This window comes from Artemia franciscana, chromosome 3, assembly GCF_032884065.1.
Source record: "Artemia franciscana chromosome 3, ASM3288406v1, whole genome shotgun sequence".
In the NCBI taxonomy this organism is placed as follows: domain Eukaryota; kingdom Metazoa; phylum Arthropoda; class Branchiopoda; order Anostraca; family Artemiidae; genus Artemia; species Artemia franciscana.
The window spans coordinates 50,094,115-50,117,885 of NC_088865.1; the positions used below are offsets into that span (position 1 = coordinate 50,094,115).

At 33.8% G+C, this 23,771-nt stretch overlaps 1 protein-coding gene across 2 annotated transcripts in view; it reads right to left on the reverse strand.

Moving 5' to 3' along the window:
- Positions 1-23,771, reverse strand: part of LOC136025368 (uncharacterized) — a 172,776-nt gene that overhangs the window by 143,605 nt on the left and 5,400 nt on the right. The window contains exons 1-7 of one of the 2 annotated variants that reach the window (XM_065701330.1): positions 19,407-19,603; positions 15,776-15,891; positions 10,618-10,961; positions 5,230-5,381; positions 3,412-3,695; positions 2,019-2,244; positions 785-922 (exon numbers count right to left, since the gene is read on the reverse strand). In XM_065701330.1, the coding sequence (XP_065557402.1) occupies positions 785-922; positions 2,019-2,244; positions 3,412-3,695; positions 5,230-5,381; positions 10,618-10,961; positions 15,776-15,891; positions 19,407-19,581 (1,435 nt within the window). In that variant the 5' untranslated portion in view covers positions 19,582-19,603. Of the gene's footprint in view, positions 1-784; positions 923-2,018; positions 2,245-3,411; positions 3,696-5,229; positions 5,382-10,617; positions 10,962-15,775; positions 15,892-19,406; positions 19,604-23,771 lie in introns of those variants that run through there. The other variant, XM_065701329.1, reaches the window with a different exon arrangement.

A 23,771-nucleotide genomic window follows, 5' to 3' on the forward strand; every position in this document is an offset into this window, starting at 1 on the left:
GGTGAAGATGCATTTTTTCGGCAATGTTTAATATATATTATTCTCTCAAAATTTAAACCTAAGGACTGAAAGCCCGAAATCTTGGCAAGAATATCAGTTGCTGCCAGTACTTTTCAAGGCAACCTATGCAAAACAAACTGAAATATAGAGACGGATCAAAATTCAGTAAGCTAAAATACAACACACACAAGAGAAAATCAGCTACAACTAGAAAAACCAGGAAAATTTACAGCCAGTGAAATATGGCTTGAGAGTCTTCCTTAATAATAATACAAGGTGTAAATTGTACGCATTTATATAACCAATGTAGTCCAATTGTTTCAAAAGCTAATAAGGTTCATATATTTCAAAACTTACTAAAAAGCACCCTAAAACTGAATTCCTAAATAATTCTCGAAATTCTCTCAAAATAATTATCAAAATTCTCAAATTCTTAATCCAGTATTTATCACTTTTCGTCAGATGGCTTTTGCAGTTCGTAAATGGGGTAGCTTTTCATGGGGTAGGTTTACTTTTTACTTTTTTTTATTTCTTTTCATGGAACTCGAGTCTGTTCTAATCTTCTTTGCATTGTGGACATCCGAGCTGAGTTCTTTCCAAAATATTTAAATTGTTTTCTTTCTTTCCATGCTATAAATATACCTTATTTTGCTGTTCTGCATTTTTCTATTATTGTCATATTTAGACAGATTGTATTTAAAATTATTTAGTTTATTTAACCTACCTTTCCTCAGCAATATTCGAATTAGAGACAGCGAGAAAAGTAGATAGAAGGGTTGCATACCTAAGGCACATGCTCCATTGACCAATGTTTTCGGAAATGGACAATCACATTCAAAACCAGTGTCACTCGCTATGGTGGTGCAAACTTGTCCAGAAAGACAGTTATTGGCCTCACATAAGGTAGGATCAACCTTCAGAACTAAACAGAAAAGAATAAATTCTTCAACTTTGACAAACATCCATCTAAATATAACAATTATTTTGGGTGGCAAATAATGGCAACAAGGGTGTGACTATAAAGAAAGTTGAAGATTTTATATAAATAAATAAACTCATTTGCCGTTAGTTAATGTCTTTCTATATAAATATGCATTGTTAAAATAGAAACTATGTTTTGTGATAAATAAAAAGCTTCTTTATTTTTTTATTTAACTTAACTTTCTTACATTTGTAATACATTCGAAAGTTGTAACTTACATTTGAAAGTTGTAACTTAACTTTCTTAGTTTTGTAATAGCCATGGAATTTTGATGAAAAAAAAAAACATGAAAATTAACATTTGTATTTATTTTTGGACGTTAAATGAAAACGTTAGTGCATAAAACAAAGTATAGTATTCATATTTAGATATTTGAAAAATGAGAAAAAAAAAAGTCCTAAGACTAAGTGAACGGAAAGAGCTAGAATGACGTGCAAAAAAAGTGAGACTTGAAAAAAGCCTGTAATCCATGTCCATCAATTTTATTACTGGCATTCCATGCTCAAGGGCTTGGAAATCAGTATTGCCGCATTGATGATTTACCACTAGTCTCAATGATTACCTGAGCGAAACATCATGTTGAATCATTTACATATGTTCAAAATAAAACATCATTTCATGAGCAAAACATCATGTCAAATTATTAACAGAGCATAAAATAAAAAAAATTTGATGAAGTATCTTATAATTAATGAACCTTGTTCTCAGTTCATATGGTCCTACTTGTAGAAGTTTTGTTAAATATAAGCCTTCTCTTTAGGCAAAGGTTTCACCAATTCATATATTATTTTGAAAATATCATCCTGTATACGTCATCTTGAAGGGCGGTGTCTAATTTAAATAAAATTAAAATTTATGTAAAGGTACCACAAATAAAACCTGTTCCAAGTTCTTCTATTTTACGATGGGATAAATATAATAATAAGTAAATACTTAAATAATATCAAGTTTTCCTTACTATACTAAATAATTCAGATGAAGACAAATTAAAAAATAGATGTATTTATTGGAAAGAGATTTGTGTAGCTATTGTTACCTTTATCAGATATTTTCTCAATGGAGAGAACTTCAATGCCAAGACCGGGCACTGTCACACCAAGAACTGAATCTGCAAGCAATTGATCACTAAGAGTAAGATCCACTTCAGCAGTAACCGCACCATTGGCCTCTTTTTTACAGCTGACCAGCCTTGCAATGCTCCCCTCGATTTGATCACCTCCAAGTTTCAGTTTGATCACCTGATCCCGAAGTACAATGGAAAACTAGAAATATACACTGAAAAGTATTTCTGGCTTAGAAACTGAAACGCTGTGAACTAATAGCTGGAATAGCTGGTTACCATTAGTCTGAAATCAAACACCAAATAAGTACTGGTAGGTAGAGAAATACCGAATTTATATGTAAATTAAGCTCAAGTTCATCAAAATATCAATAATTATTCCAAACCCCTCCCTAAAGCATCTTTGGAACCTTCTGTCTTTTTTCGTATAAATACCCTAACAAATCTTTGAGGTGGGTGCCTAAAAACTGTGTCTAATAAATTAATTGTGTAAGGTATGTCTAGACATGCATCAGTTTTAAAACAGTGTATCAAGGTATTACACAAAAAGCGGAATGCACAGAAACGCAGAGTAACGGAACAATACAATTAATTCATCAATCTTCTACCACATAGCAAGCTCAATTTTTCGATCATCTAGTCACTAGGTTCTGATGGAATGTCATACCTTTTGGGTCTTTTTTTGGCATAGATGTCTTAGCTCGAAAAGAGGCAATAGCGCAGGAATTTGGACCAGGGACAGTATTTGAGGAGGAGTATTGCTTCAAAAGAAACGCCTAAGATAATACCTGTCTTTTTTACTAAAACAGTAAAGTGTGTAGTCAGTATGCATTTTTTTTCCCGCTCTCCCATTTCATGCCTACATTGAAAGATAGGAACGATTTTTTACACTTCATCGAAAGCTACTATGTAAATACATATCTAAATTGTGACAAAGTTGCACAGTAAAAAAAAGGAGGAAAGTACTTCGAAATGTTTTTTTTACTCTTAACTAGTGGCAAAATATTTTAAAGCATAAACTGCTTTAACCATTTTAGAAATTACTTAGGAACAATCTTAGAAATTGGAGGATTAAATACTTTCAATTTCTGTTTTTGGAAAATCGTATTGATGAGGAAAAAGCACGATGAATTTTGGTCTACACGTTAAACTATTTTGATTTTTTTTTTTTTTTAAATAATCCCTTTTGGAACAAATTGAAGCTTGTTCTGTTGTAGTTCTTTTAATAACTGATGGTTAGAAATCCTTAGAAAATACTTTACAGAACTTAAGAACAGGGTGAGCGTACAGCCCAATCAATATATAAAAAACAATAATCTCCTCCACTGTTGATTACTACTGGTATACCTATTTAGGATTTCAAACTTACTAAGGATTTAATGTTTTCTGTCAGAGACAAAAATTCAAGCGAGCCTTGGACTGACAGAGACTCGGACCAAATGACACCACCAATCTCTAGCTTGTAACGGCTTTGGGACAAAATATTTTGTTCTGTTGTCAATGTACATCCTTCAGGGGTAGATACAAAGGGGAATTCACAACGGCAGACAAATAAATCATCAGACAAGTCTTTAAAGCATGTAGCACCATTCGTTAGGCAAATTGCAGCGTTTTTCAGGTCAGAGCATGGATTTTCTTCACTAATAACGGGACCTGAAAACAACCAAATTCAATGATGTATTCTAATGTTAGGGCTATTTTCAAATTCCAAATTTAAAAAATAATTACAAAAATAATAAAAAATAAGAAGAAGATAGGGGAAAGGAATAGCCCTGCAGAATATTAGTCCGGAGCCACTTCCCCAGAAAGGAGATAAAAATGGGTTAAATGTACTTTTTCTAGCTCTAATCCTTCATGTTTATGGGAAAATATTCTTTGATCTAATTTTTTGTAGAAGTCATAGTCACACATATATTCTATATATGAGCATATATTGAAACTATACACACGTTTCAATACAGTCAAACTGACTTCAAAAAACTTATTTAGTATTCCACAGCAATCCATGTTTTGTAAGCATTTCTAAATTGACTCTCACGTGCCATACGGCTCCCATTTAATATCTGGCTATTTAAGCTACCCACCACCCCCCTTCCCCTCAATTACTCCTTCAGTAGTTTGACTATTTCTAAACTTACATTGTTCGCTTTTGTAGTAAATCTGAAAAATCCAAGCTATAGAACAAACGATAGATAATAAGTATATAGCCAAAGTTTCTTTAGTGCTTAATAGACATTTGATAAATATTTGCAGGCTACTGATTCTTTTGAAGTTTAAGAACAAAAGTCAGTCAAGCCCCCTTTTGAAAAATTTGCGAAAAATTAAATTCATTAAAATATGCTAAAATATTACTATTGAAGACTGGAAACCCATCATATTCCTAGCACCAATCCGATCTTCCTTAAAGTATCCTTCAATCCTCAAACTCTTTTTTTTATGTCTTGTTTGTTTATTTACCTTTTTTAATTTGAACTTATGCCAGTTATTTTAAAGGGCATATTCATTGAAGAAGAAAAATGTATTTAAGAATTTACATTGGATTGATGTCTAATAGTTGGATCAACTGGAACATTTTTAGCCCTGAAAAGGTTTGGAAATTGAATTAAAACCCTCGAAGTAATCTAAGTTCTACTAAGAATAACAATTAGAATTCCATTAAAATGTTGCTTTAAAATCATCAGAGGCTATTTAAATTAATTAAGTTTTATGCTCCTTTGAGTGTTACTCCTGGTATGAAAAGTTCCAGTTCGATGCTTTTAGACCTCAGAGGTTGAACATTTTCCTGGTAAATTAAATTATTCAACCCCTAAATGTTTTTTGACCAAAATATCTGACTTCCAAAGCCACCAGGAGAGCAAACTAGTCAGCTTCCAATATTATTTGCAGAAAACAAGTTCATACTTGCGCTACCTGTATTCGAAAAGTAGGAACGTGGGGTTTTGCATGCATCAACTTATACTTTTGCAAGGAAGATTTTACTGCTTATTTGAAGAGGGGTAATTGCGATGTACCAACTCTCGAACTGACTCTGTGCTTTTTTTTGTCTAATATAGCTTTTATAAGACCCATACAGGGTATAAGCGTTAATAAGTCTTAGATAGTAAAGGAGTAGAGATGCTTTCAAAAAAAGAATTTCAGGGACAATTGGATTTGACCTAAATTATGGTTTTACATAAAAATGTCTTACTCAAACATCCGACCGGTGTATCTACTAAGTAGCTAGGACAACTGCATTTGAACGAACCGGCAATATTAATGCATTCAGCTTCGGGAACTAAGCAGGCCAAGCCCTCACTACACTCGTCGATGTCAGTACAAATATTATTGACTTCTTTGAACCTATAGAAAAGGAAGGGTGAGCTTTTGACATAAGCAAGCGTAAACCAACCAGTAAATACTTATATTAGTCAGATACAGCGTCATAGAAACCCTAATCTGTCTCTTTAAAGCCATTGAATTTATGTCTGAGAAGAATAATTCCAAAGCTACATGAGTGGTGCATTTACCAGTAATCCTATAAATAAAAAACAGATGAAAGAGACGAAGAATCGTTTGTTGACTTGGAATTTTCAAACAGTTCGTGGTAACGAACTATAGTAAGGAGCGACCCGGCTCAATAGTAAACGAAACTCTAAAAACGGAATTTTGATGCTAAAATATACATCAAAAGAATCAGATTTTCATGCTTATTTTAAATATATAGGTTTCATCAAATTTAGTCTTTGCCATCAAAAGTTACGAGCCTGAGAAAATTTGTCTTATTTTGGAAAATAGGGGGAAACACCCCTCAAAAGTCATAGAATCTGAACGAAAATCACGCCATCGTATTCGGCGTATCAGAGAACCGTATAGCAAAAATTTCAAGCTCCTATCTACAAAAATGTGGAAGTTTGTATTTTTGGCTAGAAGACAAATCACGGGTGCGTGTTTATTTGTTTGTTTGTTTTTTTTTGTTTTTTTTTTCCAGGGGTGATCGTATCGACCAAGTGGTCCTAGAATTTCGCAAAAGGGCTCATTCTAAAGGAAATGAAAAGTTCTAGTGCCCTTTTTAAGTGACCAAAAAATTGGAGGGCCCCTAGGCCCCACGCTCATTTTTTCTCCAAAGTCAACGGATCAAAATTTTGAGATAGTCATTTTGTTCCGCATAGTCAAAAACCATAATAACCATGTCTTTGGGAATGACTTAATCCCCCACAGTCCCTGGGGGAGGGGCTGCAAGTTACAAACTTCGACCAGTGTTTACATATAATAATGGTTATTGGGAACTGTACAGACGTTTTCAGGGGACTTTTTTTTGTTTTGGGGGTGGGGTTGACGGGAGGGGGCTATGTGGGATTATCTTTTCTTGGAGAAATATGTCATGGGGGAACAGAAATTCAATGAAAAGCGCGCAGGATTTTCTAAAACTACTATAAAAAAATGAAAAAATAAACATGGAAAAGTTCTTTCAATTGAAAGTAAGGAGTAGCATTGAAACTTAAAACGAAAAGAGATTATTACGCACATGAGGGGTTCTAAAAATACCTTAGCATAAAGAGCGAGGTATTTAGGAGGAAATAAATACCTCGCTCTTTATGCTATAGTATTTTTAGTAATTTCAATTATTTATTCTACGGCCTTTCTGATTCAGGGGTCATTCTTAAAGAATTGGGACAAAACTTACGATTTAGTGTAAAGAGCGAGGTATTAACGAGGGTACAAACCCCCTCATATACATAATAAAAATTTAAGAATATAAAAGTTTGTTACGTAAGTTAATTGTTAAGTTACGTATATTTTTTCCTAATAAAAACATTTATAGTTGCCTTTTTATGTAACCGAAAAATTGCAGGGCAACTAGGCCTCCTTCCCCACCCCTTTATTTCTCAAAATCGTCTGATCAAAACTAAGAGAAAGCCATTTAGCCAAAAAAAGGAATTAATATGCAAATTTCATTTTGATAATTTATGTGTGGAGAACCAAAATCAAACATGCATTAATTCAAAAACGTTCAGAAATTACATAAGAAACTAGTTTTTTTAACTGAAAGTAAGGAGCGACATTAAAACTTAAAACGAACAGAAATTACTCCGTATATGAAATGGGTTGTCCCTCCGCAATCCCTCGCTCTTTACGCTTAAGTTTGACTCTTTGCCACAATTCTGCTTTTTAAAACAATTAAGAGCTTTAGCGTAAAGAGCGAGGGATTGTGGAGGGGAGAACCCTTTTCATATACGGAGTAACTTCTGTTCGTTTTAAGTTTTAATGTCGCTCCTTACTTTTAGTTAAAAAAACTAGTTTTTTTTATGTATTAACGGCAAGTGACAATCATTAAGTTTCAGGAATCGCAAATTATTCCTGGTTTTCATCCTATTATATTAAGCCCAACCGCACAGTACTCAATGACCAAATAAGAGATCTTTTCTTGTGCTGTGTAAATCCTTACTTTGAAAGATATCGCATTTGGAATACAAAGTCGAGTGCCATTAAGAATATTTCTACATAGAAATTTCAAAAAATTAAAGAGGCTTCATAAATCAGCTTAGATTTTGAGTGGCTTATTCAAAACGACAATGACTGTAGATTTGTTATTATTGCCAAATCTTATATCTCAGACTTTCAATGTTTCTGAAATATAAAACTATCATCAAAATTGAGCTGTGAATAACATATCATAGACTCTTATGGATGATAGTTAGAAATTCAGATTCGGCTGATCAAAATAAAAATACATATTCCATCATCATGATTTTTATACAAGTTGTAAGGTCTTAAAAATTACCTGTACATAAAATGTCTTTCTTATCCACATGACGAAATTTCATTTCTTCTGTTAATTAAACTGTCTCTTCAAAAGCTTTACCCTCTTTTTTTTCATTTTTTTAACGAGAAACTTATCCATTATAAAACACAAACCCTTCAAAAAGAATGCTTATTTGTTGAAAGAAATGTTCGCCATATATCTGGCACGAAACAACAAGTCTCTAAACACTGAACCCTCAACAAAAATTATAATGGCTTAAGGTGTTAGAAACGGCTATAGAAAACATTATAACTAAAATAACTCGAATCCTAATTTCTGACGCTATCAACGTTTTGGCCCTTTCTCAACACCTGTTGTCAGGTTTAAAAAGAAAATCGAATCCTAATTTCTGACGCTAATAATGTTTTGGACTCAGATTAAAAAGCCCTTTCTTCAAATATGATGTCAGGTTAAAAAAAAAAAAAAAAACGAATTCTAATTTCTGACGCTATTGATGCTTTGGACTAAGCCCTTTCTTCAAATCTGTTGTAAGTTTCAAAATAATGTTTTGGACTCAGATTAAAAATCCCTTTCTTCAAATATGATGTCAGGTTAAAAAAAAAAAAAAAAACGAATTCTAATTTCTGACGCTATTGATGCTTTGGACTAAGCCCTTTCTTCAAATCTGTTGTAAGTTTCAAAAAATTCAAATCCTAACTTCTGACGCTATTAACGTTTTGGATTCAGATTAATCAGCTGTTTCTACAAATCTGTTGTCAGGTTAAAGAAAACTCAAATCCTAATTTCTGATGGTATTAGGTTTTTGGACTTAGATTAATAAGCCCTTTCTTCAAATCTGTTCTGCGGTTAAAAGAAATTTGAATCCTTACTTCTGACGAAATTTACGTTTGGACTCAGATTAATAAGGCCTTTCTCCAAATTTGTAGTCAGGTTTAAAAAAAACTCGAATCCTAATTTCTGACGCTATTAATGTATTGGAATTGGATCAATGAGCCCTTTATCCAAATTTGTTTTCAGGTTAAAAAAAAACTCGAATCCTAATTTCTGACACTATTAATGTATTGGAATTGGATCAATAAGCCCTTTCTCCAAATCTGTTGTCAGGTTTGAAAAAAAAAATCAAATCCTAATTTCTGACACTATTAATGTTTTGGACTCAGATTAACAAGCCGTTTCTTCAAATCTGTTGTCAGGTTAAAAAAAATCGAAACTTAATTTCTGACGCTATTGACGTTTTGGACTCAGATCAAGAAGCCCTTCATTCAAACCTGTTTTCAGGCTTAAAAAACAACTTGAATCCTAATTTCTGACACATTTAATGTTTTGGACTCAGATTAATAAGCCCTTTTTTCAAATATGTTGTAATATTTAAAATAAAATCGAAACTAATTTCTGGCGCTATTAACGTTTCGGACTTATTAATAAGCTCTCTCTCCAAATCTATCGTCAAAAATAAACTCGAATCCTAATTTCTGACGCTATCCAATTCTGTTCTCAGGTTTAAAAAAGAAAAAAAACTCACATCCAAAACGTAGATTACGGGTCTGAGCTTCTGTGTAGATGCTAGTCTGTTAAATTGATAGTTGTGGTTCAGTAGTTTCCGCAACTCAGCTAACAAAGCTCGAACTAGATTGGAATTTTTCAGTTTAAAGATTTAGCTTTTCAGTCTGGATTCTGCCTAAATACTAAAGTGTCTTTTAAGACCCAGCATTCCAACAATGCCCCGTCAAGTTTTTACCGACCCATATAGAGCATGGAATTAAACTCGTTTTATCATACTTATTCTACCGATCCTCACAAAACAAAGTTCAGAAAGGTACAGTCTTCACCTTATTCTTTCTGTCTAGCCTTTCTTTCCCCTGAAACTCCTAGTACATATAAGGTTTTTTATTTGTATAATTACAATTCTTCATAAAGAAGGGTCCGATTTTCATAAAAAGCCGACAGAACCATAACTTTAAAAAGTAATGATCAACTTTTCAGTGTCTCACAACTTACATTCAGTCACCATAAATCCGTAAGACATTCGTGACTAACTTAACTTAAAGTTCAACAGCCGTCCTTAACAGCCGTCCTAGCCGAGTCGGTTGGTGCGCTGGATTTGGGATCCATTGTCTGAAAGGACGTGGGTTCGAATCCCGGTGTACCCAATTGTTCAGTTTGGGACGGGAGTCAGTGGCGTGACTCTGTAAACTTAGCCAGAGTCGACCCAGCTTTAAATGGGTACCTGGAGAAATCTGGGGAAGGTAAACAGGAAGGTTGTGCGAAAGCACAGGATGGTTGGCCCCCAGCCCCCCATTGCACTTCCTGGCTGAAGGGCCAAGATCAGCACCATCGGTAGGGACTGTAAAGTCTAATGCCGTATCCTTTACCTTTTTTTACCTAGTTTGTGGAGGATACTAAATTCAAAGACAAAAACATATAACATTTTTTCATAGAAGATATTTTTATCATGATCTCGAAAGACTGAACTGGATTTTGTAGAAAAATAGCAACGGAATGGAAAAAAAAAAACAACAGAACTAAGTTTATAAATTGTTGATGTTACGTCTGATCATTTTCTCTGAAAAACCTTATTGCACATATAAATCCTGTAGGCTTATACAAAATTAAAAAATAGAACAAAAATGAACATGGCTTGCCATTTCGTATCATAAATTGAAGGGCGTGCCATAAAATGGCATGCCATTTCGGCTCCAAGTAATGGATAAGTCAATTATTTTCTACTAGGTTCTATTAAAAATTGGAAGCACGTTAATAGATATTCCATCAGCCTAGGATCATCTTGAAATAATTCACTTTATCGCTGTTTTTACTAAATTTTAAATTTACCCTGGGCTACAATTGCAGCTGGTCCCTTCAATCGCATCAGGCGTACATATAGCAAACAGATCTCCGTCGCTCGAGCACGTATTTGAAGAATCGCATTGCAGAAGTGACTTCGATATTTCCAGTGAAGATAATATTAATCTTAGCTCAATTAATCGTGACAGGACAACAACATCACCGGTTTCATCTCCCTTCAACGTGGAAACCACAGAAGAAACATAATCAGTCAAAGACTCTGATGCTTCTAAGTTCAAATGAAAGTTAACGCCGATTCTTGGAGTTGAAGCAAAAGTATCTTCAAAGATTTCTGATAAGTAAATGAAAGCGTCTTTGAAATTTGCTTCAAACTAAAAGAGAAAATGACAAAGCTAATAAATAAGTTGTAAGTAAATGAAAAGTAAAGTAAAGTAAAAAGTAAAAAACACATGTAAAACAAACACATGTAAACAAACATGTAAAACAAGTAAAAACAAAAAAAAACAAAAAGTAAAGTAAAGTAAAAGTAAAGTAAGGGAAAGTAAATGAAAGCGTCTTTGAAATTTGCTTCAAACTAAAAGAGAAAATGACAAAGCTAATAAATAATTTGGAGATGGTTTACTTTAAATATTGGAATTCGATATTCTTCCCAAATGTTTTGCAGGCATTCAAGGAGACAATTGGAAGATAAAAGATAGCTGACAAAATTATTCTTGCACTTTGAGCCTCCTCCGAAATACATGAGTTAGAGGAATCCCTTATACAATTCACACTGCGAAGCTGATAAAGTGTCAGAGTCATATTAATTTCACTCTACAGCTCAACTTTATGATTTGGTAAAACAAACAAATTTCATAGGTAAAACAACTTTGGAAATGAATGGAAAAACTCAATGAATTATATATTACAAATTAATTCAATATTGCAGAAAATAAAATTGAATTCTAATTTATAGGATAGAAATGGAATGATGCCTCTGCAGTCGCTTTATTTTTTTTTCAACCTGAAGAGATGAGAGGCCAAGATTTCTTTTTTAGGCCTATATGTAAAAATTTCTGCATTTGAATACATTTTTCACAGTTACGACAGTTTTACAGCTTATTAGTGGAGTCTCTAGGTATTTTTTTTTTATCATTTAAAAAATATTTAGAATTAAACCTTAAGATTTATTGTCTTCAGCTGAAGATTGCCTAGTCAGCATTTACGTAAAAATTACTTAAGCAAAATTATTTCAACTCCAAAAGAAAATCACAATTGAACAATATTGTATCAAAATGAAACAATCGCTTAATTATTTTTACCTTTTACTATCATAAACATGGACTGAAGAGTCTATAGAGCAAATTGATCATTGCAGAACAATTATCATGAAAAAGGTAAAAAGATATTTCTTTATGCAATTTTCTTTTTACCAAGATGAGCACGACCTTTAAAACGTTAAATAAAAAAAAAGACTTTCCAACTGAAAGTAAGGAGCAGCACCAAAACTTAAAACGAAAATAAATTATTACGCATATGAGGGGGTTCAAACCCTAGTTAATACCTCTTTAGCGTTCTTTACGCTAAAGTTCAATTCTTTTACAATTCTTTAAAAATGACCCCTAATCACAAAGACCATTTAATTAGAAGAAATCTCTTTTTTTTAAAAGTACTAAAAAAAAACCTTAGCATAAAGAGCAAAGTATTGACTAGGGTACGAACCCCCACATATACCTAATAATTTCTGTTCATTTTAGGTTTTAATTTTGCTCCTTATTTTCAATTGAAGAAACTTGTTTTCTTATTCAATTTCTGATCATTTTTTAAATAATGCTAGGAAATTCGGCTCCCCCTTCATTGAAATGTCCCTTCCTCCATGAATTCTCCACGGAAAGATTCTCCCACGTAAGCCTGACCCCCCCCCCCGAATAAAACCCCCCTGAAAATATCTTTGTACTTCCCATTAACCAATACTATATGTAAACAATGGGCAAAGTTTATAATAGGCAGCCCTTCCCTTGAGTACTTTGAGGGATAAAGTGATCCTCAAAGACATAGCTATTGGGTTTTTTTACTATGTTGAACAAAATGGCTATCTCAAAATTTCAATCAGGTAACTTTAAGAAAAAATGAGCGTGGGAGGGTGCCTAGTTACCCTCTAGTTTCTCTGGTCACTTGAATCTCTGATCAATTGAATCAAGTAGGGAATTGAAAATTTTAATTTTCATTCGAACGAGCCCTCTTGCGATATTCTAGGACCACTGGATCGACACGATCACCATCCGAAAAAAAACATTCTCGATCTTTCTTCTGGCAAAAAATACAAAATTCCACATTTTGCAGATAGGAGCTTGAAATCTCTACAGTAGGGCTCTCTGATACGCTGAATCTGATGGTGTGATTTTCATTAAGATTCTATGGCTCTTAGCAAGTCTTCAGCATATGCAAGATAAGAAACATCCGCAATACCAGTTGTACCTATGTACCTTAAATCTTAGCCAGCATACTAGAAATACAAATCTTAAAAATTGTTTGGGACAGAACGCCACCCTACCTAACTCCTTTTCGTACCCTTATAATAGTGTCTGGTGCAGATCTTAATTGAAGAAAATTAATTGAAAACCAAAAACTATGAAGCATTAAAACAGAGAGATTGACCCCAGAATTATACAGAGAAAAAAGGAGCTGACTATGGACCACGCTATCAAACGCTTTCGAAAAATCCAAAGCACAAATATAAAGACCATTTCCCTTGGAAGAATTATCAACCAGTAAAGAAGAAATATTCTTGTGCGCATGCCGAAAACCAAATTGGTTCTCACCATCATTAATATTCTAGTCAAAATTGGTAGAATGATGCACTCAAAAACCTTGCTAATACTGGAAGAAACAGTAATAGGTCAATAGCTGGAACAACTAGTCGGTGACTTTCCTATTTTTAAAATTGATGAAACAGTGCCACACAGAAACCTCTCGGGTACGCTTGAAGTTCATAGACACATTTGAAAAAAAAGCTGAGGGTGAAATATAATGAGGGTACAATCAATCGTCATATGCATCTTAGAAATAATCTTTTTCTATTGAATTAGATTTTAAACCTTTCGCAGCATCAATTACAGAAAAAAAGATATGGTCAGTATGTAGCGTTGTGAAAAGGGTTTTACTGAAGAGTGGGGTAAGAAGGTGTGTATATACAGAATGCACGGAATAGTTAATCACAGAAAAAATAAAAAACGAAGCTGAAGGTGGAAGGGAGTTACTTGTCACAATATAATCATTCAACTTGTGAGAATTGATAATTTTTCGCAATTCTTTTTTACTCACAGGAAAATCCAAACCGCGATAACGTGCCGACCTGAACTAACGCTATTATTCGGTTTTAGTTTTACATTTGAGGTCAGCCACACACCAAAAACTTGGCCAACCACATTCATATCTGAAGCCATAGTTTCGATTCATTTATTATCGACTTTAAAAAGAGGTCCAATGACCAGATAGGATTTTGGTTTTTTTTCACGAGTACGTTGCCAAGGTACGGCAGCTTCTTCTGCCTTTGTGCCACAAGTTGGTCACAATAATAGTCAATATAGGCTTTACCTGTCATAGATACCAGGCGCTGAAGAAGATGGTATGAAACACATATGGTAGAAAGAAGGGCTGTCAAAGTAAAGATGTACTTTGGTATATTTGCTTTGCTCCAGTTGTTGTTTTTTTCTGCAAACCACTTCGATTTTTCTCGCGAACAGTTGATTTACAATGGATCAATATCCATCGTAAATGTTACTGAAATTAGCATGTAATCAATATCTTGCTCGTTAACATGAACACTAGCGGAAGAAGAGATAATAAGAGGGGAGTACATAATATGATCAATAGCACTTGTACTTCCAGAGTGATGAACGTATGAAAATTTGCGAGATTTTGGCACGACGAGGTACAATGGAAGACACTCAAAAAGGAAATCACTTCTCACAAAAGATTGATTAATATAAGAATTAAGGTCATTTAATAGTGTCTATCAATATCAGTATTCGATATTTTTAATTTGCAGACAAGAATTTTCCAAACACAGCAGTACTTCGTAAGACCAAGAATAGCCAATTTATCGCATACTTATCACCAGCAACGGTGGTGGTAAATCTCAAAATTGTTTGGATGCTTTAAATACTGTACCTACTGTTCAATGCAAGACAAACAAAATAGTCGAGTATTAAACGCTTTAGTGGTAACTATCTGTAAGTAAGAAATGATGTGGCTCAATAGTAACTAAAACTCTAAGAAAAAAGATTTTTAAACCAATAGATATATAAAGAAAATTGGCTCATTATGCTGATTCTAAATATATATTTATGCGTGAAAAATAAGAACTGAAATACGTTTTACAACAACTGGAGTTTCAACATTATTTTCTAAGGCCTAAGAAATTGGAAAATGAGACATAAAATATTTAATATAGTATAAAAGTGAAAATACTAAGGGAAAGCAAATAAAATTATTAATAGTAATTTTACTCGCCCTCGTCGTCTACTTTTCGAGGTGGACATAACACATCCTCCTCATAAAAAAAAAACTTTATAAGATCTAACCAATGAAAAGCTAGAAATTAATTGACTTATACGATTGGCTGTTGCAGTGTTGTAAAAGATTATACCGATTTATGTGATGCCGTTCAATAACCCAAAGGCTGGGCAATAACTTATCATAGGATTTGGTTCATGAATATGTATAACAGATAATTGGTTATTGGGCCCATTTGCCCTCTCAATTAAGAGCCCCGTTATTTTTAGAATTCGAGCCACAATTTGTCATATTTTCTATATTTTTCTTGCTTTTTAGAATTATCCTTTTGAAGCAGCTCTTCTCAACTAAAAAGGATGTACATACTTGATTAATTTCTATAAAAACATTAATGAAAGCAATATCTTATAAAATTAATCTTTTCATGTAAAGATTAACAGTACTGAAGAATATATGGAAGAAAGAATTATGAAATAGAATCATTTGTCGTGGTAATATAAATTCTGTTTATTTTTGTTATAGCCCAATGATAAAAAGAAGGATAAAATTATCCTTAAGCAGTATTATTTCTGCTGTTTTACTTCAAAGCTTTTAACAGGCCATCAGAGTGGTAATTCCAAGAAATAAGCCGTTAAATCTAGGCTTTTCTAATCTTCATGCATCTGTGGTAACGTAGGTATATGTTTACCATTTCAGATATTGCTGTCGACAGAGTAATATAATCCTGTGAATTTTTATCATCGTATGAAGAGCTCCATCCATTTTCAAAGGCAAGGAATCCTCCATAAGGGCTATAGTTCAGATCTGTAAAAATATTGTTGCATCAGTAAGTGGTAACTCACAAGAAATCGGAATTAGAATACGCAATACAATTAGTCTTCAATTAAGCACAAAGAATTGTTTACCTTTTTCGGAAAGGAGGGGAGTGCGCTCAAAAAATCAGTTACCAGTAATTTCTAATCATTTCAACTTTTTGCTGTAATATGTATCTTCATTTTTTATCAATTAATGCATAATAATTATTTTGCAATAGCAAACCTTTGGTTTTGTACTTCTTTTTACCCTATGACCTCCTTTGTCCACTTTTCTGTTAAGTTTTAGCAGAAAGATATGTATGTTTCGGCTTATACAATGATTTCCCAAGAAACCGTTCTTAATTTCTATAATAGAAAGTAAACAGAAGGCCTAGAGCCTCACCAACATCCTCCCAAAGCCAACTTTTTCATCGATAAGAACACGTGTTGTAAATTGTTGTGAAAAAGAAGCACGAAAAGCTTTGCAATCTGCATGATTGGGGCACCACAGTTGGCCCCTGGTCCCTTTAAGTCGCTCCAATAGCGTAGACATGTGGCACCTTTTTTAAACCAGAATGACAAAAAGACTCTCAAACAGTATAATTGAAGAAACAATAATAATGAAAATCATGCTCATAATAATAATTGATGTAGCAATAATAATAATAATAGTACTGTTAATAATAATAATCGGTAATTGAGCCTTTCAATCTTCTAACTCGCTCACTCTTCTCTATCTCTCTGAAATTTTTTCGTAAGAAATGATAGTGTGTTGCAGTATTTTGGAAGCGGCATTAGGCAAGGATTTCGATTTATTTTATTGGAGTCACAAATCAAACTCAAGCAGACCCGATGTCCCTCCAAACCCCTCCCACCACTAACCTTTTAGTACAAATATAGGTATTTTTTATTAAAATTCAATCAGATATGTGCAATTAATTTCAAGGTGTATGATCTAGGACCCAAAGTAAACCCGTGCCCCACCTCTCTCCCTACAAGCTTTTAAGCAGAACAGTGGGCAAGTTGTATCTTGTTAGAAGTGGAATCACACAAAAGCCTCACCCCTGAACGATTAGACGAAATACTGATCATATGCCAATAAGCCATGACAGCAATGATTTTTTGTTGTGTACTTCACTTCTCCAATCTTTGCAATGAAGTTCTCATATCTGCTTGAAACGTGTAAGGCAAAAAAAAAAAAAAAAACCGGCGAAAGAAACAGGAGAGATTGATTTTCAGAGGCTTACGGCACTTTTGAGTACCACTTACCTTCTGCACTAAAAGATCAGAATCAATTGAAATTTGGTTGGTATGCACCTACAGCCCAACAGACTTTAATCAAGAAATGTTTGATCTTGAACCTTTACAAGTCAGGCACTAAGCAGGCTTCAAAGATTCAATACTCCTTCTTTATCATAGTGACTTCAAAGGAAGAATTCCAAAACACGATTGTATCAAGACTAGGTGACATTGTATCAAGACTAGTCAGGCACTAAGCAGGCTTCAAAGATTCAATACTCCTTCTTTATCATAGTGACTTCAAAGGAAGAATTCCAAAACACGATTGTATCAAGACTAGGTGACATTGTATCAAGACTATTCAGGCACTAAGCAGGCTTAAAAGATTCAATACTCCTTCTTTATCATAGTGACTTCAAAGGAAGAATTCCAAAACACGATTGTATCAAGACTAGGTGACATTGTATCAAGACTAGTCAGGCACTAAGCAGGCTTCAAAGATTCAATACTCCTTCTTTATCATAGTGACTTCAAAGGAAGAATTCCAAAACACGATTGTATCAAGACTAGGTGACATTGTATCAAGACTAGTCAGGCACTAAGCAGGCTTAAAAGATTAAATACTCCTTCTTTATCATAGTGACTTCAAAGGAAGAATTCCAAAACACGATTGTATCAAGACTAGGTGACATTGTATCAAGACTAGTCAGGCACTAAGCAGGCTTCAAAGATTCAAAACTCCTTCTTTATCATAGTGACTTCAAAGGAAGAATTCCAAAACACGATTGTATCAAGACTAGGTGACATTGTATCAAGACTAGTCAGGCACTAAGCAGGCTTCAAAGATTCAATACTCCTTCTTGATCATAGTGACTTCAAAGGAAGAATTCCAAAACACGGTTGTATCAAGACTAGGTGACATTGTATCAAGACTAGTCAGGCACTAAGCAGGCTTCAAAGATTCAATACTCCTTCTTTATCATAGTGACTTCAAAGGAAGAATTCCAAAACACGATTGTATCAAGACTAGGTGACATTGTATCAAGACTAGTCAGGCACTAAGCAGGCTTCAAAGATTCAATACTCCTTCTTTATCATAGTGACTTCAAAGGAAGAATTCCAAAACACGATTGTATCAAGACTAGGTGACATTGTATCAAGACTAGTCAGGCACTAAGTAGGCTTCAAAGATTCAATACTCCTTCTTTATCATAGTGACTTCAAAGAATTCCAAAACACGATTGTATCAAGACTAGGTGACATGCTTCTGCAAGTTTGTCAACCTTTCGTTCGTCCCCGATGCATTTTAGGATAAGACAAATAGTATTCATACATGTGGCTATGCAACAATCATAGATAAAAATGGAAATTGAAGACGGCCTATAGTCTTGTAATCGTAGCCTTAGCTTGTACACACTTCATTCTTAGAAATTATAACATTGATTGGATTAGGCCTAATTCTCCATGGGAACGCTCTGGCAGTCTTCCAAGGAAATTTCCCCAGAACTCATTGTTTTGTATTTTTCTTCATAACTATTTATCGAATAAGTCGAATTGTATAATCCTAGTACTTTTAAATTTTGTTTTTTATTTTTTCAAAACATTTAACTATCAAATAGAGAGTGTCACTCGATTAATTAATCAATCTGTACTTTCCTATTTTATATATTTTATTGTATCGGATTAACGGCGCTTCCAGACTACTAAGGTCCTTGCGTCGGTACACAATTATTTACTTAAAGAGTCTTTGAGAAATGCATCGTTACCAAAGTAAACATTGAGCTTTAATTCTCTGTCGCCAGAAGTGGGAAACTATTCCATTTTGCTGTGGTAATATTTTTATTTTATTTTTTATTTATTTATTTTTTTTTAAGAAAAAACATAAAGAAACACACATGCAAAAGCTAAAAAAGAAAATCCTTCGATATCTTGTGAAGAAGAAGAAGAAAATAACATATACAGTAAATAACAGCTGGTAGCATAAAATACACCGTGTTTCTGTTTATTAGGAGGGACAATCCCAAGCAGTCGGAAGCAGCAAATCCAAACAGATAATCTTTTTCTGTTCTGTTTTCATATTGAAAAACACACAATATCAAAGCTACTTAAACAGAAGGTATTCCACTACGTAGTGTATGCATTGGCAAAGAACATTTTATTTCCAAACTGTTTGCACTTATTTTTTATTTAAATAAAATAGAAAAGGAGAATTAGGAGTCGCATTTACTGTTTAACTAGTAAATAAGCTCTCACTAAATACCTTATTAATCATTCTATGAAACTTACCAATAACACAGTCATTTTCCTTATATATTTTTGGGAACGTGCAATCGTACAAAACACTATTAGGCGCAAGATTTACTCTACAACTTGGCCTCCAGGAGAAACAGTCAATAGTTTCTTTTGCGTTCGAACTTTCAAAGCAAAAGAGCAATATTAAAAATATCAATAAAATGTTCATTTTTGAGAAACAAACATAACACGACAGAAGTTGACGGACAAGAAACTAAAGCAATTGAACCGCTCTAATAAAACGAAAGAAGTTTCATTGAAATGTGACCTGAGAAAGACCGGTTTGCATAACTAGAAAATCTAACGGGTCTTAAAAATAAAATAATACAAGCTCAACTGAAATATAAAAAACACCTCCAAAGACCAGTTGGATATTCCTGAAGATGCTTCAGAACAACTCCTTAGATAAAAAATTATGCCGTGTTCTTTGTTTTTTAACTTTATCCCAATTTTGGAAAATAATATTTGATTCTACTTCAACGTCCCAATCTCAAAAGAGACAACCAGCCCAAGTAATTAAAAATTTGTTCTGCTATTCGGACCATATACATGATTTCGTTCTTCTGTTATCATGCTACATTGGCACATTTTGTTATTATCCGGTATTGATAAAAAAAAAAAAAAAAAAAAAAAAACGAAAAAAAAAACGAAAAGGAAGTTTACCAGAGAGAAATAGAGAGCCATATTAAACTTAAGACCATTAGAAATAAATTCATATAACAATTCAAACTCAAAATAAACCAGAAATTACTATTAAAGAATAAATGAAACCAAAACAAACATAAATCAAATGAGCAGTTTTAGCAAAAAAATCGGATAACATTTTCTAATATAAATAAATATTAAAAAGAGTAAAAATTAAAATGAATATTCAAATCAAACTTAAAACGAACAAAAATCACTACAAATAGAACTTGGCTACCTCCTCTTTCCCTCAAACGGTAGAAGTCTAAACTCTAAGGCCTATAGCGTCATTTGCATTTTGTTAGAGACTATATTTGTCCTTAACAGTCCTTGACAAGAACTGATAGAAATAAATTGAATATTTGATTATAATAACATTAATTGCTCAAACGTAGAAATTCTAGATTTTACTTGACTATAATTTTATTTTTCAGTGTTGTGAGTATTAAAACAAATTAAACTGAATCTTCAATTCAAACTTAAAACGAGCAAAAATCACTACAAACAGGAACATTGGCTACTTCCTCTTTTCCTCAAACCCTAAAAATTTAAACTCTAAGGCCTATAGCGTCATTTGAGTTTTGTTAGAAACTATATTTGTCCTTGACAGTCCTTGACAAGAACTAATAGAAATAAATTGAATATTTGATTATAATAATATTAATTGCTCAAAACTTTTACTTCACTGTAATTTTATTTTTCAATGTTGTGAGTATTGAAAAAAATAATTGTAAGATAATTTGTTTTCGGTAAGGCGCAGATAATGCAATAGGCTTTAGAATTTACGGTTAGGGGAAAAGAAGGGTTAATAGTCATTTCTGGTCGTTTTGAGTTTGAGCGGTTATAGGAATTTATTTCTGCTCGCCTTAAGCTTGAAATGGCTCTATTTTTCTTTCAAAAAGTTCTCTTAAGGATTTTTCAAGAAATTATTTTCTGTTTTTTTTTCTTGTCAAAAGTTTTTTGTTTTCTAAAATAATGAAAATTTCTCAGTTTTTCACGTCGCCCGTGTAAGAACTAAAATATCCGATTCTAATTTATTAGATCTAATTAGTGTCTTTTAATTTTTTTATAATTATTTTCATAATAATTTTTTTAATCCCTTCAAAATTCCCATTGACCACTATTGGGATATAGCAGACACATAGCAAGTGTCTATATGAAGCTTTCTAGGAACCTTGAAATCCTTAGAAAACTGTGTCATCACTTCCCTAACAAAAATACTGATCCTAATTTACGCTTGTTAAGCCTCACAATCAATATTGTTCTACTGTTTGGCAATTGACTTTCAAAATACATTTACTGAGATCTCAGCCTTTCTTTCATTATAGCCCTATAAAGCGGGATTGAACCAAATTTTTTGTGCAACCTACTGTTTGAAATACGGTAAGTCAGCTGGGTACCCAGAACAATCTTTAGGCAATTTCTCTGGAAAACATCTAGTAAATTTTCATCCGCTTTTCAGAACGCCCATGCTTCAGAGCCATATTTGACCACTGTCATCACTATAGCTTCCAATATTCTAATCATAGTTCGCAGACTTATCTTCCTATTCTTCCAAACATTTTTTAACTGTGAAAAAACATCCTGAGACTTGGCTATTCTACTTTTAACATCTTCACTGCTCCTGCCGTTTTGACTAATAATACTACTAGGGTAAGTGAAGCTGCCCATCTGATCAATCTTTTCGTTACCCAACGTCACCTTTCTAACTTCAATTATTCCTAGCCTTAGTGATTAACATTAATTTTCAAACCTATTCTACCACCCTGAACTCGCTAAACCTCTAAAAATTCATTCATTTTGCTCACATTTTCATGTAATATGCTTAAATCATCAGCATAATCTAAGTCCAAGAGAGGTTTTCTTCTCCATTTGATTCCGTGGTCTCCATTTGCCTTTCCGGTGCAACTTAGGACAATTTCCATCAAAATGATCCATATAAAGGGGGATAGAACACAACATTCCTTAGCTCCTGATTTAATACAAAATCAGGTGCTAACCTCATTTCCTACCTTAACCGCAGCAGTATAATTCATGTACATAGTACAAATCACTTTAATGTAATTGTCTGGTATACCATATAAGGATAAGACCTTTGCTAAAGCTCTTCTGTCAACAGACTTCAACGCTTGCTCATAATCTATAAAACTGAGGACCCCTATTTCTACCAACCTGGGCATTAAAATTTCCTAGTAAAAACACCATATTTATACCTGGTACTCTGTCTATTTGCTCCTGTAGCTGTAAATAAAATACATCCGAGTTAATAGTATCTCCGTCAGTTGGTTAAACGGGGGCATATAGTACTATTACTGACACCCTTAATTATTTAGTTATAAAATGAGCAATTAGTATTCTATTGTTAATACCTTCCCAGCCTAAACAAGACTTAGCAGCTTCCTTATTCATCATGAGCCCTACTCCCTGCCTATGTATCCCATCCTTCCTGCCTGAGTAAACAAATTCTATGTCACCTAATTTCATGCTTCCTACCCCTGGGATATTAGTTTCTGAAACTCCTAATAAGTCAAGTTCAAACCGTCTGAATCCGTCATTCAGAATGTCGATACGATAGTCATTTTTTAACGTCGTAAAATTCCAAGTTCCAATTTTCATGTTCTTTAGATCGCTGCAATTATTTTGGCCTGGGAAAAGCAATGATCCTGGATACCAGTGCAGGACAGGGACCAACATATCTTCTCAAGCCTACACCGAAGCGCTTAAGTCGGCTTAGAACCGGACAGCATGAAGTCCCTGGGACCTCCAATTTAGTCGGAGGCTTTGTGCAATCTTGGGCCTATCTTGATCACACCATGGTTTTCAGCACTTAGCGATGCTCTTCTATCAACAAAAGTCAAATCCTGCACAGACAGTCCTAAGCCTATTACCTCCGACTCATTTTACATTCAAACCTAAAAATATTATGCTACTAGGGGGGCTTTTTGTTCATGGTTCCCTATTCTCGGATTCTAGAAAAAAAAGCAGTGAAAAACTAGAAAAAAGGTAATTTCGCAGCGCGATGGAGATTTAGATTTTTGATATATTGTACAACTCTCTTTTCTGAACAAAATGGTGCAAAAATAATTTCTTGTATCAATTTTTTCCTGGTTCGACCATTTTTTTCCGTATCTCTCTCCTACTATTTATAATGTGGATGATTTGTATCACTATTACGCCAAAACCCATGAAATGCACAAACCCAGAGTGCAGACTTCGTGCCTTTAGTGGAACAGTGCAGTGCAGTCAATGTCAACAGTCGTTTCGTCCAAAGTGTGCTTCATTCTAGTGAGGAGAGAAAACAATGTGGTGAGTGGATATTGTCAATCTGCCACTCCCCATGTTCTCTGAATGATGACTTTGAACCACCTTTAACACCACTTTCTCTACCCCCTGGCTCTAAATCACGCCTTACACCCAAGTATGCCACAAAATCAGTATTTGTCGTCATTTTATTTCGGGAATTTGTGTCTCTGAAAAGTGTATTTTTGATTATGTCGATCTGTTCTGTTTTATTTTGTGTTGATAGGTCGTGTAATTTTGCTCATGTATCATCAAAGGTGGAGGGTAGGTTAAAAAGCCAACCTTTCTTTGGGGGGGCACCGAGAGTATTCACAACCAATCCTCTCCAAGATTGTGTTTAATTCGACTATCAGTCTTATCCCCCAGCACACCCGG